This window comes from Sardina pilchardus, chromosome 10 (assembly GCF_963854185.1).
Source record: "Sardina pilchardus chromosome 10, fSarPil1.1, whole genome shotgun sequence".
NCBI classification, from domain to species: Eukaryota; Metazoa; Chordata; class Actinopteri; order Clupeiformes; family Clupeidae; genus Sardina; species Sardina pilchardus.
Genome location: NC_085003.1, coordinates 7,342,258 through 7,355,666, shown reverse-complemented (window position 1 = coordinate 7,355,666; position 13,409 = coordinate 7,342,258). Strand labels below are relative to the sequence as shown.

At 42.0% G+C, this 13,409-nt stretch overlaps 1 protein-coding gene across 3 annotated transcripts; it reads right to left on the bottom strand.

The window, feature by feature from the left end:
* Window positions 1–759: 759 nt before the first annotated feature.
* On the bottom strand, window positions 760–13,000 carry parvb (parvin, beta). 3 transcript variants are annotated; one of them, XM_062547147.1, is made up of 13 exons: window positions 12,721–13,000; window positions 7,531–7,620; window positions 6,458–6,528; window positions 6,234–6,336; window positions 5,739–5,879; window positions 4,850–4,965; window positions 4,576–4,634; window positions 4,104–4,123; window positions 3,910–3,971; window positions 3,660–3,728; window positions 3,166–3,267; window positions 2,149–2,221; window positions 760–1,792 (listed from the first exon to the last, which is right to left on the bottom strand). In XM_062547147.1, exons 1-13 carry the CDS (start codon window positions 12,830–12,832, stop codon window positions 1,716–1,718), a joined length of 1,095 nt encoding a protein of 364 aa, XP_062403131.1. In that variant the 5' UTR covers window positions 12,833–13,000; the 3' UTR covers window positions 760–1,715. The 3 variants fall into 3 exon arrangements, with proteins under 3 accessions (XP_062403131.1, XP_062403134.1, XP_062403132.1); XM_062547150.1 differs by lacking the exon at window positions 12,721–13,000 and adding an exon at window positions 11,374–11,472; XM_062547148.1 differs by lacking the exon at window positions 12,721–13,000 and adding an exon at window positions 9,186–9,280.
* Window positions 13,001–13,409: the final 409 nt, after the last annotated feature.

Sequence of the window (13,409 nt, the reverse complement as noted above, 5' to 3'; positions counted from 1 at the left end):
TTATTTGACACGAAGGGAAGTTGTGGTTGTGAAGAGGCACACACTTCCTCTTTCATTTTAGTCACTCACCATATTTAGCTCATTGGGATTCACCATTTAGACCATGTTGAAATGAAAGCTTTTACTATCCTCCAGGCTTTTGACGATACAGACAAGTGGTACTTTTTCACAATGGTGATGAATGGACACATTGGAGCTGATAAGGGAGAATTCAAGTGATGAGTTACAACAGCACTAGTATGACAGAAAGGCACAAACACAAACACACTGACTGTCATTCACCACTGGCTTTGAATGTGGTGCCTTCAGAGCTTCCTGTTGTTCATACAGTATAGGCTGTCCCTTAATGAGGCTCTGCCATGTGAAATAGTGATAACGAGGACAATTCACCGCAGCCTGCATTTATTTTACACTGTACACATATTCATTTGAACCCCCTACCATATATGTTTAACCCTTAAAAATCATATTCTGGCTGCCCAAATCTATCTCTCCACTCCCTCTGTAGGCAAGACACTGCAGAGCCTTCACCCCCTCATTTCCTCCTCCAGCCGTACGAAGGGATGGGGGTAACCATGGTAACTAGGGAAATAAGCATGCACTAATACAAAAGCGAGGCAAAGCCTGGAAATAACTGCAAGTTAAATCTTTAAATCTAAACTTAAGCCATGGGAATTACATTTGGCGAGCAGACTCAGACTCCCTTAAAATAGGCTGTATTGTTCCGTGTAAATAAATCACGATTGTTATGTGGTGGGCTGATGTGTTTCTTTTTTTTTATTATTTCAGGACAAAAACACTGCCGAAGTAGACATTATCAGTCATTCAGCTCTCTTGCAAATCTGCTTCGCTCCATAGAACCGAAACTCATTTTGATATAGCTCTAAATAATTAACACAGAGTTCGAAAAAGCTTTTTTTCTTTTGGTTGTGGACTGCACTGGGGGTGAAATCCTGTCTGCCCAGTCTGCACAATCAATAATCATTTCACCCCACCATTCAACAGACACATTCTCAGAGTAAGGCAACATGGCAATTCAAAGCATTTGGTTTCTACATCAATATTGTAACGACATGGCACACGCATGGCAACATGAATGAATCATAAAAAAAAAACACACACATTCATAGTAATGACAATGTCAATAATTCTTCAGTGCATAAGGGCAGCGTGTTGAGGTCAAAACATATTCCAGGGAAGGCGGCACATTCTCCAAGGCGTCCTAAGCGGGGAGCTCGTTTGCATGACACCATTAGTAATAAATATCTGTCCATGTCGTCTGCCAATCAGGTACTGATGGTGGCGCTCCTGCAGCCTGACGTGACTCACTCAGCACATATGGGAGACGTGGAGGCGATGGATAGGATTTTCCATCCAAACCAAGACTGTGAAGCTCCAACCGTCAACTTGACAGCAGCGCACACACAATATTAGGCCGGTATGTGTGTGTGTGTGTGTGTGTGTGTGTGTGTGTGTGTGTGTGTGTGTGTGTGTGTGTGTGTGTGTGTGTGTGTGTGTGTGTGTGTGTGTGTGTGTGTGTGTGAGAGTGTGTGTGAGAGTGTGTGTGAGAGTGCGTGCGTGTGTATGATGTAAAGTGTGTTTGATTGCGGGCATACGTCCAGCAGCCCAGAGCGCAGGATAAAGCTCCATGATCTAAGCTCCATCTGGTGAAGGCACCAGGCAGGCTCCTGCCACTTCCGTGTGCTGAGGGGCCATCACTCGGAGTTCTTGTAGTTGGTGAACAGGTTGTAGAGGACCCTCAGGGTGGACTTCAGGTTCAGGTTCACAACATCTGGCACAGAAGAAAAAAAACGAAAGAGGAATGAGAAAGAAAAAAGAAGAGGTACAACAAGAATAAATTGTCGATTTGGTTCAATCACAGGCCTATTATCACCCCATCATGACTGGGAATTGAAGAAGACCACAAATTATATGCCTAATGATAGACAGGAATCATCTGTCCAGGAAATATTGCTATAAATGGGGCATATTTACAAAGGAACATATTTGATATCTGTCAGTTTTAACACTCCATGCTCCTTGTTTGACATAAGAAGTGCTAGGGCTCCCCCAGCTGGACAGCAATGATATGACATTCAGTCCTGTTTCAAACAAATCATAACACATGAGAGAGTAAAGCTGTAATACCCTCTGGCCTTGCTTTGGGCTTCTTCAGACCTCCGTCCTGCATAAGCTCAAAGGCGAAGGCCACGTTGTGTACCTGAGGGAGACAGAGGGCAGGATGTGTGTTCAGCCCACTGGCTTGGAATGAGCAGAGACAATTCGATCCTTTCTTAGAAGATCACATTTTGTACTTTCTTCTCAGTTCAATAGACACAGTGGAGTGGGAGAGCATCATGCTTGCAGTTCCAGACCAGAGGTTTGATTCAGGGGTCAAAACGTCAGGGATCAATAATTATAAATCTGAATAAATAAACTAGTAATAAAATTACTACAACGTATTATTATTACAACTAGTTACATCTGTAATGTCTTTAAATATATATTATTAAATAATTACTATAACTGATGTTCTTAGGACGGTGCATTGCTCTGTGTTTTGTAAGTAGGCAATGTATATATATACTATAAGCTATTAGCTTAAAAAGTGTCTGCTAGTAAACATAATAATGTTTTAGTCCAGAGGGTTTCATCAGTGACAATGTGCATGTGTTTTGGTGACTCCCTGAAGGGTGAATAGTGGTCATATGCTCCCATCAGGCTGTGCTAAAACACAAGTGAGCTTTCAGAATGATGCCAAATGGACTCGTACGATTCTCTTTCATCTCCAAAATAGAAACAAACAAAAAACAACAAAATCCAGAGCCTTTTAAGATATCTAAATTCGGGTTCTTGCCCAGAAACAAGAGCCTTTTAGTTTCTGGGTATAGCTGGTAGTATACTGGCATACAGATACACATACTGTATACAATAGCCACATGTGGTGAAGGGGACATGCATTTGAAGTCTGGTTGCGACTAGACAATATCATCATTTAAAAACACTTTGAGGGAGAGTATATATTTCACATCTGCCCACACACCAACAAGTATATATTCAGATTACAGCATGTACCCAATAAATAATGCATAAAAGGCTCCAGCACAGATAGCATGACAAGAATAGGCACATCAAAGAGCGCACCAGCCCCAGTGTCACACTTACTTTCTGCTCAAAGCTCTCAGGCGTAAGGTAAAAGTTATACAGGGGAACAAAGTAGTCTTCCAGGAGCCCCATCAACAGCACTAGATAAACACCATCTGCAAACTGGACACAAGGGCGGAATTCAATTCCTCCAATCAGACACTAAAATAAACACTTGCCTTAGCAGTCTAAGAAAGAGCTGAACCTGAGAAATGCATCGTGGGTGGGTATTATGTAGTATTATATTTCATAAGTTAATGTTTGAGCATGATAATTACATAATTGCGTAATTACATATTATTTATGGCAAAACATCAGAGCCTCTGAGGAGAAAGAGGGATTTAATATTAAGGCATGGAATATTCCATTCAGACTTTTGCAATTCTGTTACACATTTCGTACAGCTACAGGAAATGATTGACAGCCAGAGAACAGTGGCATTTTCTACAGAGCAAATTGATTGTAACCGGTGGCAGGCCATTTTGATCTCAACGGGTGTACTGCAGTGAATGTACCTGTGACTCCAGTTCTGTCACCTCCAGATTCAGCTTGTTAAGGTGCTTATTGACGAAGGTAATGAGAGACTGCAGAGAGGAGCAGAGAACACAGTGTACAGTACAGTACATGCACGTATTGGCTCTGGCACCCTGCACACTCACACATTACACAATCTGGCCTTTCTAAATACAGATATTATTTCACAGGTTTCATTGAGCTCCGTGAGAAGTACAGATAAATGAATTTAACCGTAAAATAACATGTTACCGTCTTGACGACGTTGAGCTTGTCAGGGGCATGATCCAACAATGTGTCAAAAGCATCCCTCTCTGAAATGACAAATACAAATGGCTGAGTATTGATGGGAGATTTTATGAATTTATTATCACTTATCTGCCTAATCAGAGTGAAATCAACTAAAATGTATACAAATAATAATGCTGGTAAAATGGATGACTTACCAAATCTTCCCATCATCATCCTGCAAAATACAGTTGAAGAAAAATATCACATGTTACAATAGGTATTAGTAGGCTATAAACATATATGCATTATTACTGCCTAACCTTGTCTTGACTATATGAGGTCTGTATGGATTTATATTTACTGCCACTAGATGGCAATGTGAAGAGCAAACACTTCAGAAATGTGCAGGAGATCTCTTACTCTGTTATTGTGACTAGGATGTGCAGTAGAAGATACTGTATCTAATTCTGTTGTTGTGAATAGACTGTGCAGGAGATATCTAACTCTGTTGTTGTGAATAGACTGTGCAGGAGATATCTAACTCTGTTGTTGTGAATAGACTGTGCAGGAGATATCTAATTATGTTGTTGTGAATAGACTGTGCAGGATATATCTAACTCATGAATAGACTGTGCAGGAGATAGGCTACACTGCTGTTGTGAATAGACTGTGGAGGAGGTCACTTACTCTGTTGTTGTTGTGAGCTCCTTGGTCACATGGGAGGTGTGTAAGAGGCCCTCTTTTTTCTGCAGGAAATGTTTTGATTTTGAGTCAAATGATTTATTGATGGAGGACATAACTAGGACCTGCTTTGTTATAGTAAGTATGAATAAGGCATGTGCTGCTATGGCTGCTATCCCTAACACCACCAGAATGTGACAAAGAGAGTTTACAACTGAGTGAAATTATCATCTTACAACATTTCGAATCAATTTCAGACTGGACTATTAGTGCTCCCCACCTTGACCACCACCACCTGGACGGACACGTGCTCTGGGAGTCTGATAGGAGCCTGAAAGTGCATGGCCAGGGCCACCAACAGGTATACAATAGCAACCAGGTTCTTCGAATGGATTGCTGTGAAAACATATATTCAAGATCGAGCAAGTGAGGACGATGATGAGACATTAGGCCTTTGGTAATTATGGACTTGATAAAATTGTGCAGGTGAGTGCCCCTTGTTGGGGTTCTATGGAAGCATATACAGTATGTAGCATAATTCAAATGGTAATGCATTTTGTATTTGCAATTCAGAATGTCATTGCATTATGCAATTGACAATTCATTATGCAATTTAATAATTCATTTACAAATTCAATATTCAAAGTTTATTTTAATATGCCAAGTGGCAATGAAATCCTCGATTCAATTTGAGAAATGTCTTGCAAAAAAAATAGAGTGAACATTTTGTCAATTCTTTTGAGTACAAATGGAAAGAAATAGCGCCCCTGTGATTGCAATGCACTTCGCCACGCTCCATGTGTTGATAAATTCCAAATGACAATTCGATCCGTAAAATGCATGGCAAACTATTTATGCAATCAATCAGCGAATCACGTCTACATGCTACATATATGCTTCCATAGGGTTCAGTCTAATAGACAACAGTATGTCTTGTCTGTATTTCTTACATCATGCGCTGAACAGTGTTAAGCTTTACATGTATGGCATTACAGGACATGTGTTGGCATTACAGAAGCTACAACAGTACAGAAGCACATTTCTGCAAGGTTGAGTGGATGCTCTAGCAACAGAACTAGTGGCCTTTCCTCTTTGGCCTCCTGATGTCAGTGTCTATCCATGAGTGATGTATGTGTGTGTAGTGTATATTCAAATAGTCTTGGACTCACAGTCCACGCCCCACTCGACGGACCAGCCCTCAGGTCTGAGCACATCGTTGACCGCCTCCAGCACCGTCTGCAGCTTCTGTTTTTGGCCGATCTCCGACTGCGTCACCTCGGCCACGTTCAGCTTCCGCTGGGACAGCTTCTCTGTGGAAGAGCTCACGGTTAAGGTGTCACTCTCTCACAGATCTGCAGCACTACGTGGGTCTCAGTTCTCAGTTCTCTTCACAAAGACACACACACACACACACACACACACACACACACACACACACACACACACACACACACACACACACACACACACACACACACACACACACACACACACACACACACACACACACACACACACACACACACACACACACACACACACACACACACACACACACACACAATAAAGTTTGTTTCAGTTATATTCATAGGTCCATAGCAAGCCTCTTGTTATGGCAAACAACGCTTACCACAGTGATGGAACATTTCCATATGGGAACTTACCAAATAACTTCTGGAGCACCTGTCCATCATACAGATCCTCCTCCAGGTCCTTCACAATGATCCTCTCTTCCACCAGCTCACTATTGATCCAGTCAATAAGAACCTGTGGTCAAAGTAAACAGGAACTGTATCACACATCAGCAGACTGAATGAGCCAAACAATCATTATTGTTGGCTGCGTTCTATACTGTTTCAGTCTGAGATGAGACCTGGGCGCAACTTACTTTTTGAAGGTCTTTAAATTTGGGATTTTCTCTTGAGCTGGGATCCAGTATATTCCTTTCAGCATTCTCCTCTACACAAAACAGATAAAAGACTGAAATAAATCTGCTGCAATTACACTCCTCTTGATAAGATGTTATGCTGCTGTGAGGTTATGGTACTGGTAGTGTCTGTGAATGTGAGCACTACCAATGATTGAGATAAAGTGTAATTGCTGGTTGTTGATAAAGTATCTATAAAGTATCTATCAATAAAGTATATATCTATCTATCTATCTATCTGATGCTGTATTTGCGTTTTCCATGCTGTTCATTCGATAACGCTTAGTGTCTTATATCTTCATCCTAGTTGATGTGTGTGCGTGTGTGATTACCCTTATTGGTATGATGATATGTGACTACCCTTGAGTCACCTTGTATCTGTATTCTTATCTGCGTTCTGTGCTCAAGTCTTATTCTCCAGTCCAATAAATGGCCTTTCTGGTCAAAGGTGATCCCTGTCTGCCAGCGTGAATGCTACAATACTGTGCAGAGAGTCTGCTGCCTTCGCTTGAGTCATGAGCCGCCATGAACTCCCACCCTGTTCTGAGAATTCACTCATCGCCATGTGACTCAGAGGTGACAGCAAGGGATCGGGGAAAGGAGCTGTGCGCCGAGTGAGTCCCACCCCGCCACTCCCACATCCTCGTGCACCGCGGCTAGTACTTCCTCCCTGTTATTCACTGTCACTCATCTGATTCTGTGACATTACAGGTTTTGAGGAAGGAATGGCGAGCATTTTTAAACAGGTTTCAACCATTTACCAGCTGTGTAATGAGTAAGGATCACAAATGATGTGAAATGATTTCGCATCAGCTGTTTTTCTGTTGGATTTCTCATTTAAGCAGTAGTAGTTAGCATTTTGTAGAGCGACAGATAATTATAGAAAACAGTTAAGATAATCTATCAGCAAACACCAACTACTTCCGCAGAATTTCTAAGCCTTCATCACTGGCCATTCGGTGGGTCCAGCACTGGGCTTTACTGGCGGGAGAAGTAGATGCTGACCGATTGATTTATAGACAGGGGAGCGTTACCTAGCAACGTGTCCTCTGGGAGCAGCTCGGCACAGGAGGGCTGCATGGATGCGATGATGGCATTCTTCCCCTCCTCCTGAAGGTCACTCACTATTCACACACACACACACACACACACACACACACACACACACACACACACACACACACGCACACACACGCACACACACACACACAGAGAAAAAAACAGCAGTGGGTCAAGGCTTTCAAAAACAGAAAAACACCACCAAACACATGACATGCGATTGAAGGTTGTGAACTGTACAGTCACAAGAATTGTGCAATTTCAGCGTAATATGGCAAAAGATTTCATCTTACATCAGAAACATTCAGTTGTACTATTTATATTCCATTGCAAACAAGCATAGGCCTACTGTGTATAATACCACTGAACGTGCTTAAATTATATAACACACTTTAACATTATGGCTTCCCATGAAATATGTTTTCATGAGCAATTTTCTCAGTATGACACAGAAAAGGGGATTTTTTCATCTAGTGGTCTGATTGAACACTTGAATAACAAACAGCCGTTCTCCCTGGTGATGATGGAGATTAACATTGCTGTTGTTCACCCTGGTCCTAGTGCCCTTCTACATCCACTGGATCCATCTCTGCATCCATCTGCATCTTCCCCAAGTGGCGGCAGCGTGCTGGCCCAACCAGAACGTCAGAGCTGAGAGCTAATCCATTTAGCTCCTGTGCTTTCTGAATTACCTCTCTGCCAATGACCCCAGAGAGGAGAGGAGATGAGAGGAGAGGAGAGGGGAGGGGAGGAGAGGAGGAGAAGGAGGAGGAGAGGGGAGGAGAGGGGAGGAGGGGTGTAGGAGTAGAGCTAACATCTGTCATAGATGAGAGAGAATGTGCAACAGCACCCCACCCAGATAGCCATCACTGAGTGACATCAGAGCCACTTCCTGCAGCCAAGCCACTTCAAGCACAATCACACTAGATGGATTTCCCCCAAATGACTCTATCTGTGGTCTTGGACTTCAATCAAAGACCCAGAGTCAAGTGCAAAGATGCACCTATGCTGGTTAAGTCACTGGACATAACAGGTATCAACAATGTCTAGTTGAGGCTTTTAATGTCCACAATAATACTTTAGAAAGAAACATGATTTTGTTAGAGAAGAAATGATCCTTTCCTTCCTGCTGTTCCAGATGCCTGCATACATCAGTGATAGCCATCAAATTACCAGATCTACACAGCTACACATGCATTTCCTCTGTAATTGCTGCACTTTAATTTGGCCTTATAATGCCATGCTATTTCTGGTCATGCAGATGTATGGATTCTACAGGGAAAAATCTCAAATCTGCGTAAAAGAACACAATTTTAGATCATACATTCACACCATTAAAAAAGATCAGTGGAAAATAAACTGCATGAATCACTAATGATCTAACCAACATTAGATTGTTAAATATCAAGCCACTGTAGTGGACAGTGCAAAAACACTGATGTACGATTCTATTTACATTGAGCGAACACACCGATCCATAACATGCTGTAGTACAACCTCAGGAGACCCTCAGGGATTTACCCTGCACCACAGAGCAGACCTGGCTGAAGAAAACACACACGTACACAGACACACACACAGACACACACACACGCAGTCACTCACTCACACTCCTAAACTGATACTCTACCTTGTTTCTTTCGCTTTGTCCCACATAGAAAGCCCGCCATGTCCCCAAAAGCGTGTGTCTGCGTTAGTAAAGAGACGGTGTGGGTGTGTAGCCGGGTAAGTATGGCTGGGAGTGGAGTGGAGTGGGGAGGGAGGGGGTGGAGGGGAGGGGAGGGGGTATACGGGCAGTAAGGGGCAAGGCACCGGTGAAAGCGTCATCTCGTGTTATTTCGGTCACTTTCACAACCCCCACCCACCGTGCTCCTGTTACAGTGGGGAAGTGAGCTGATGGAGGGGAGTGCACTACTGGACAGGCAAGGGGACCTGCAGCCCTGAGGATGCCATACTGACCCCACCGCACCAGAGTGGAGACAGACACTACCTGCAGGTATTGTACCTTGACGCAAATCCAGATGTAACTCTTGTGCTGGGTTCTGATGAGGTTTTGACTGTTATGACAGACATAGAAAATTACCTTTGCTGGTAAGTGTTTGGCAAATGTTTGCGCATGGACTGAATCAAACAGGAACATGTATGTGAGAATGAGAAAGGGAACAACATGATGCACCCACCACCGCGGGACAGAAAATGAGGAAATGCTGATCTTACAGGTAAAATGAAAATTTAGAGATGATACCACTGCAAATAGAGCGTTTGAGATTTCAGTGTTTTGATTGGGATGAGAACTATCTCACTATTCTCAATTGAATTGTCTGACACAGATCCTGAGTACACACTGTACAATTTCAAATCAGATTTGCCGCAATCGCTAATCAATCCTGTTCAATGCCTTGCCTCGGTTAAGACCCTCTGTTCCACCATACTCTGCAGTCATAATGAAAAACCATTTTCATGTTCAAGTCCATTAGCAGAACAGAGTGACTTATTGACTGCAGTAGCTCTCAAGGCACACAGAGTGTGCCACCAACAAACTCGTGCACGCACACGCACACATCTACACACACACACACACACACACAGAGAGACAGAGAGAGAGAGAGAGAGGGAGAGAGAGAGAGGGTGAAAGAGAGAGAGAGAGAGAGATTTTACAATGTTACTACACTGTTTCCCTTTTCCTTGGGGGGCATGTTTTACTGTGGCACAGATATAAATACACTCTTAGTGCTGGTGAGGTGTGTGCAACCTCAAATTTAGCACGGGCTATTTCAGACAGTGTGCTGGATATGTGCTGGAACTGACCAACAGACACACAATACTTGCCGACAAGTCTGGGATAAACATCTAAACCCATGCCATGACTCAGAAAAGCATTACATTATGTTTCCTGTAAGCTATTAATGTTTTTTTTAACCATAGTCTGAATTAAGTAGTTGGGTTTATAATTATGACTATGAGTTTTCTATAGAAGTAGAGACAGTGTTTTATTGTAAAAATATGTTTGGGTATAAAAACAATATTGCAAGTCACTCACGAGTTCAATATCAATAGCAGCTGCATGGTGGCACAGTAATGATCTGTGTACTGTCCACACTTGGACATGCATAAACAATGGTAATGAATAAAGCAAAATGTCTCATGTGAACAAGACTTCCAAGGACATGAGAACATCTAGTCTAATGTGTATTGCCTTAAAGCCAAAGTGTAGGCCCATCAACATGCTAGTGTTGGAAACGTTTCTCAATCGTGAGTCCCCAGACACTATTCACAAAGTGAATGAGTCTGGTTTTAACCACGCTAATAAGGCCATGCAATGTCAATGCAAACACTAATCACAAAATCATGCAGTATGATGGACCTGTGACTTTTCTTGGTCCTCACAGGCAACACAAATAATGACACTGTACTTCCCTTGTCACCCTTGGCAACAGGTGGGCATACACAACAGTAAACCATCAAGAAACAGAGAAGTGAGACATTTCTCTTGGCAGGGTGGGTGTTCATCACAGATGATACAGATCACATCACCACCAAGAAATCAGATGCTCCATTTTGTGTAGCAGACCAAAACAAAAATATGCAAACATTCATTGTACAACAATAATAATAAAATACATGAATTTGTAATAGACCATAATGTGCATTGTGATAAATGTATAATAGCATGTTATGACACAAGTTCAGAGTTGAGTGATAATTTGAAATATATCAAATTATATCCATAATTATATAGCCTATTAATATAATAACTTAAACAGTTCCTACAGCTATTTTAACACTATACTTTCAACAAATACATTTGAACAACTTACTTTTGAGAGTCTGTGTATAGAAAACTGTGGAAAAACTCAGAGACACTAGGCTTACTGGAAGCTGCTATCAGGATGCTTCTAGGAGTGCTTGACCAAAAACAATGACTTGCATTTGAATAGAGTGCTTATCACTCTTGGACACTGTGCAACGCTACTCTGCTACCCGCTACTTCCCTTAGATTATCAGTCAGTAAAATGTGTAAAACTAATTTCAGCTTTAGCTGCATGTCAGTAGTTAGATACCTTGTCCTTGGTTTAGTAAACAAAAATAGTACAATTAAGTTACATTTTATTCTTTTTGTTGCTCGTTTTTTTGACTGGATAAGGAAACATGTATCATTTGTCTTATAGGCCTATACCTCATTATTGACTGCAAGAGTACTAGGTCTATCTCTCATCGCCAGGCTACTGACTGGCACCTCTCAAATAAAATCTAGCTGACCTTCAGAGAGGAAGAAGACGTCTTAAGAGCTGACAATAAGAATTTACTGGGATTCCTCAACAATTAGCACTTCCATTTAACCTCCTGACCCCTCCTCCAGAACCCCTTATATGGAAAATAACAAACAAACGAAAACGAGTGAAGGAACACACACACACACACACACACACACACACACACACACACACACACTTGCAGCTGTTCACATAGTCATTGAAGGGAAGGGGGATGTCTGAGATTTTAAAATAGTTGCGTAAATAAATGGCTGGAATGAATGAAGTAGCCTTGCTCGATAAAGGATCCAGCGTCAGAGTGCGTTAGTTCACAACAACTTTTGTCAAGTTTGAAAATTGAACTCAACCAGGAGCAGCAGGCCTACACATGATCTAAATAACCTTGAATTCCTGGCATGGGTAACACATAGGCTATTTCTGTTTATTATAGCATGTGGAATGTATGTCTGCTTTCTTTAATCCGCACTTTTTGCTTTCACTGACAGCTGACAGACGAAAATGTGGCTGCTTTTAAGTCGTAAAGGAGGCTAGCATGTATATCCTTAGGTAAAGTTTATAAAGAGAAAATAAAATGCTAAAAAATAATCTGACAGTCGTCTTGCTTTCACACACAAATAGCCTACCAGCTGGCTAGACATCACAGACGCAAATTGAAGTGCAGCTTGTGCCGACAATGTCTCTTGCACCAACATTTGGCTCGACTGAGTCATTGTCTTCAAAACCAAATTAATTCGTATTGTAGTCTGTAATCTGATTTAGGCTACTGTAGACTCCTGCGGTAGGCTACGTAATCTAGGCTATTGTTCATGAGAGAAGCCCGAAAAAACAACATAACTTGAATATGTCACATGGCTTCCATGACCGCTGAAAAAAATAGGCAATAGATATTACCTTCTTTTGACTTTTTCTTTCTGGCCAACGTGCCTCCCAGCTTCCCAAGGAATGATTCGTCCTTTTTCATCTTGGCAGACTGCATCGCGGATCTGGTCGGAGTTGTGGACATTCTGTGGCGGCGATTCGGGGCCAAATGCTGGTTAGATAGGCAAATACGCAAAGCAAGGGATTCCGTTGTTTTGTTGTAACACCTGGAGCACCGGGGCAGGAAAAGAGGACGGGGCGGACAGCGGACACTCCAAACACACCGATGGACAACAATGGACCAAAGGGAGAGGACCAAATTAGAATCAATGGGCTGTGAATCACTAAGAGGAGGTAGCTGGTACCTACCCCACAGCGCCAGTCTATGGTGGGATGTCTGCGTCAGATAAACGCAATGTGCCCTAAAGACTGATATGGCACAATTTCATAACATTCAAGATCATAACAAACAACTATAGATTTTACATCATTTAATTATCATTCAGGGCAGAATATTAGCGTTAAAGTCGTATGCACTGTTGTCTAATCATAAGTGACAAAGTAACCTAAGAGTGTAACTCTGCATAATATCTGAATAAACAAAATCTTCTTACCAATATTTCCAGTCTTCACAGTGACCTGACCATAAAATGTCTCATGTCCAAAATGTTTCTGTTTAATGCAAGACCAGAGGAAGTGTTTCACAATCGTTACAAGTGACA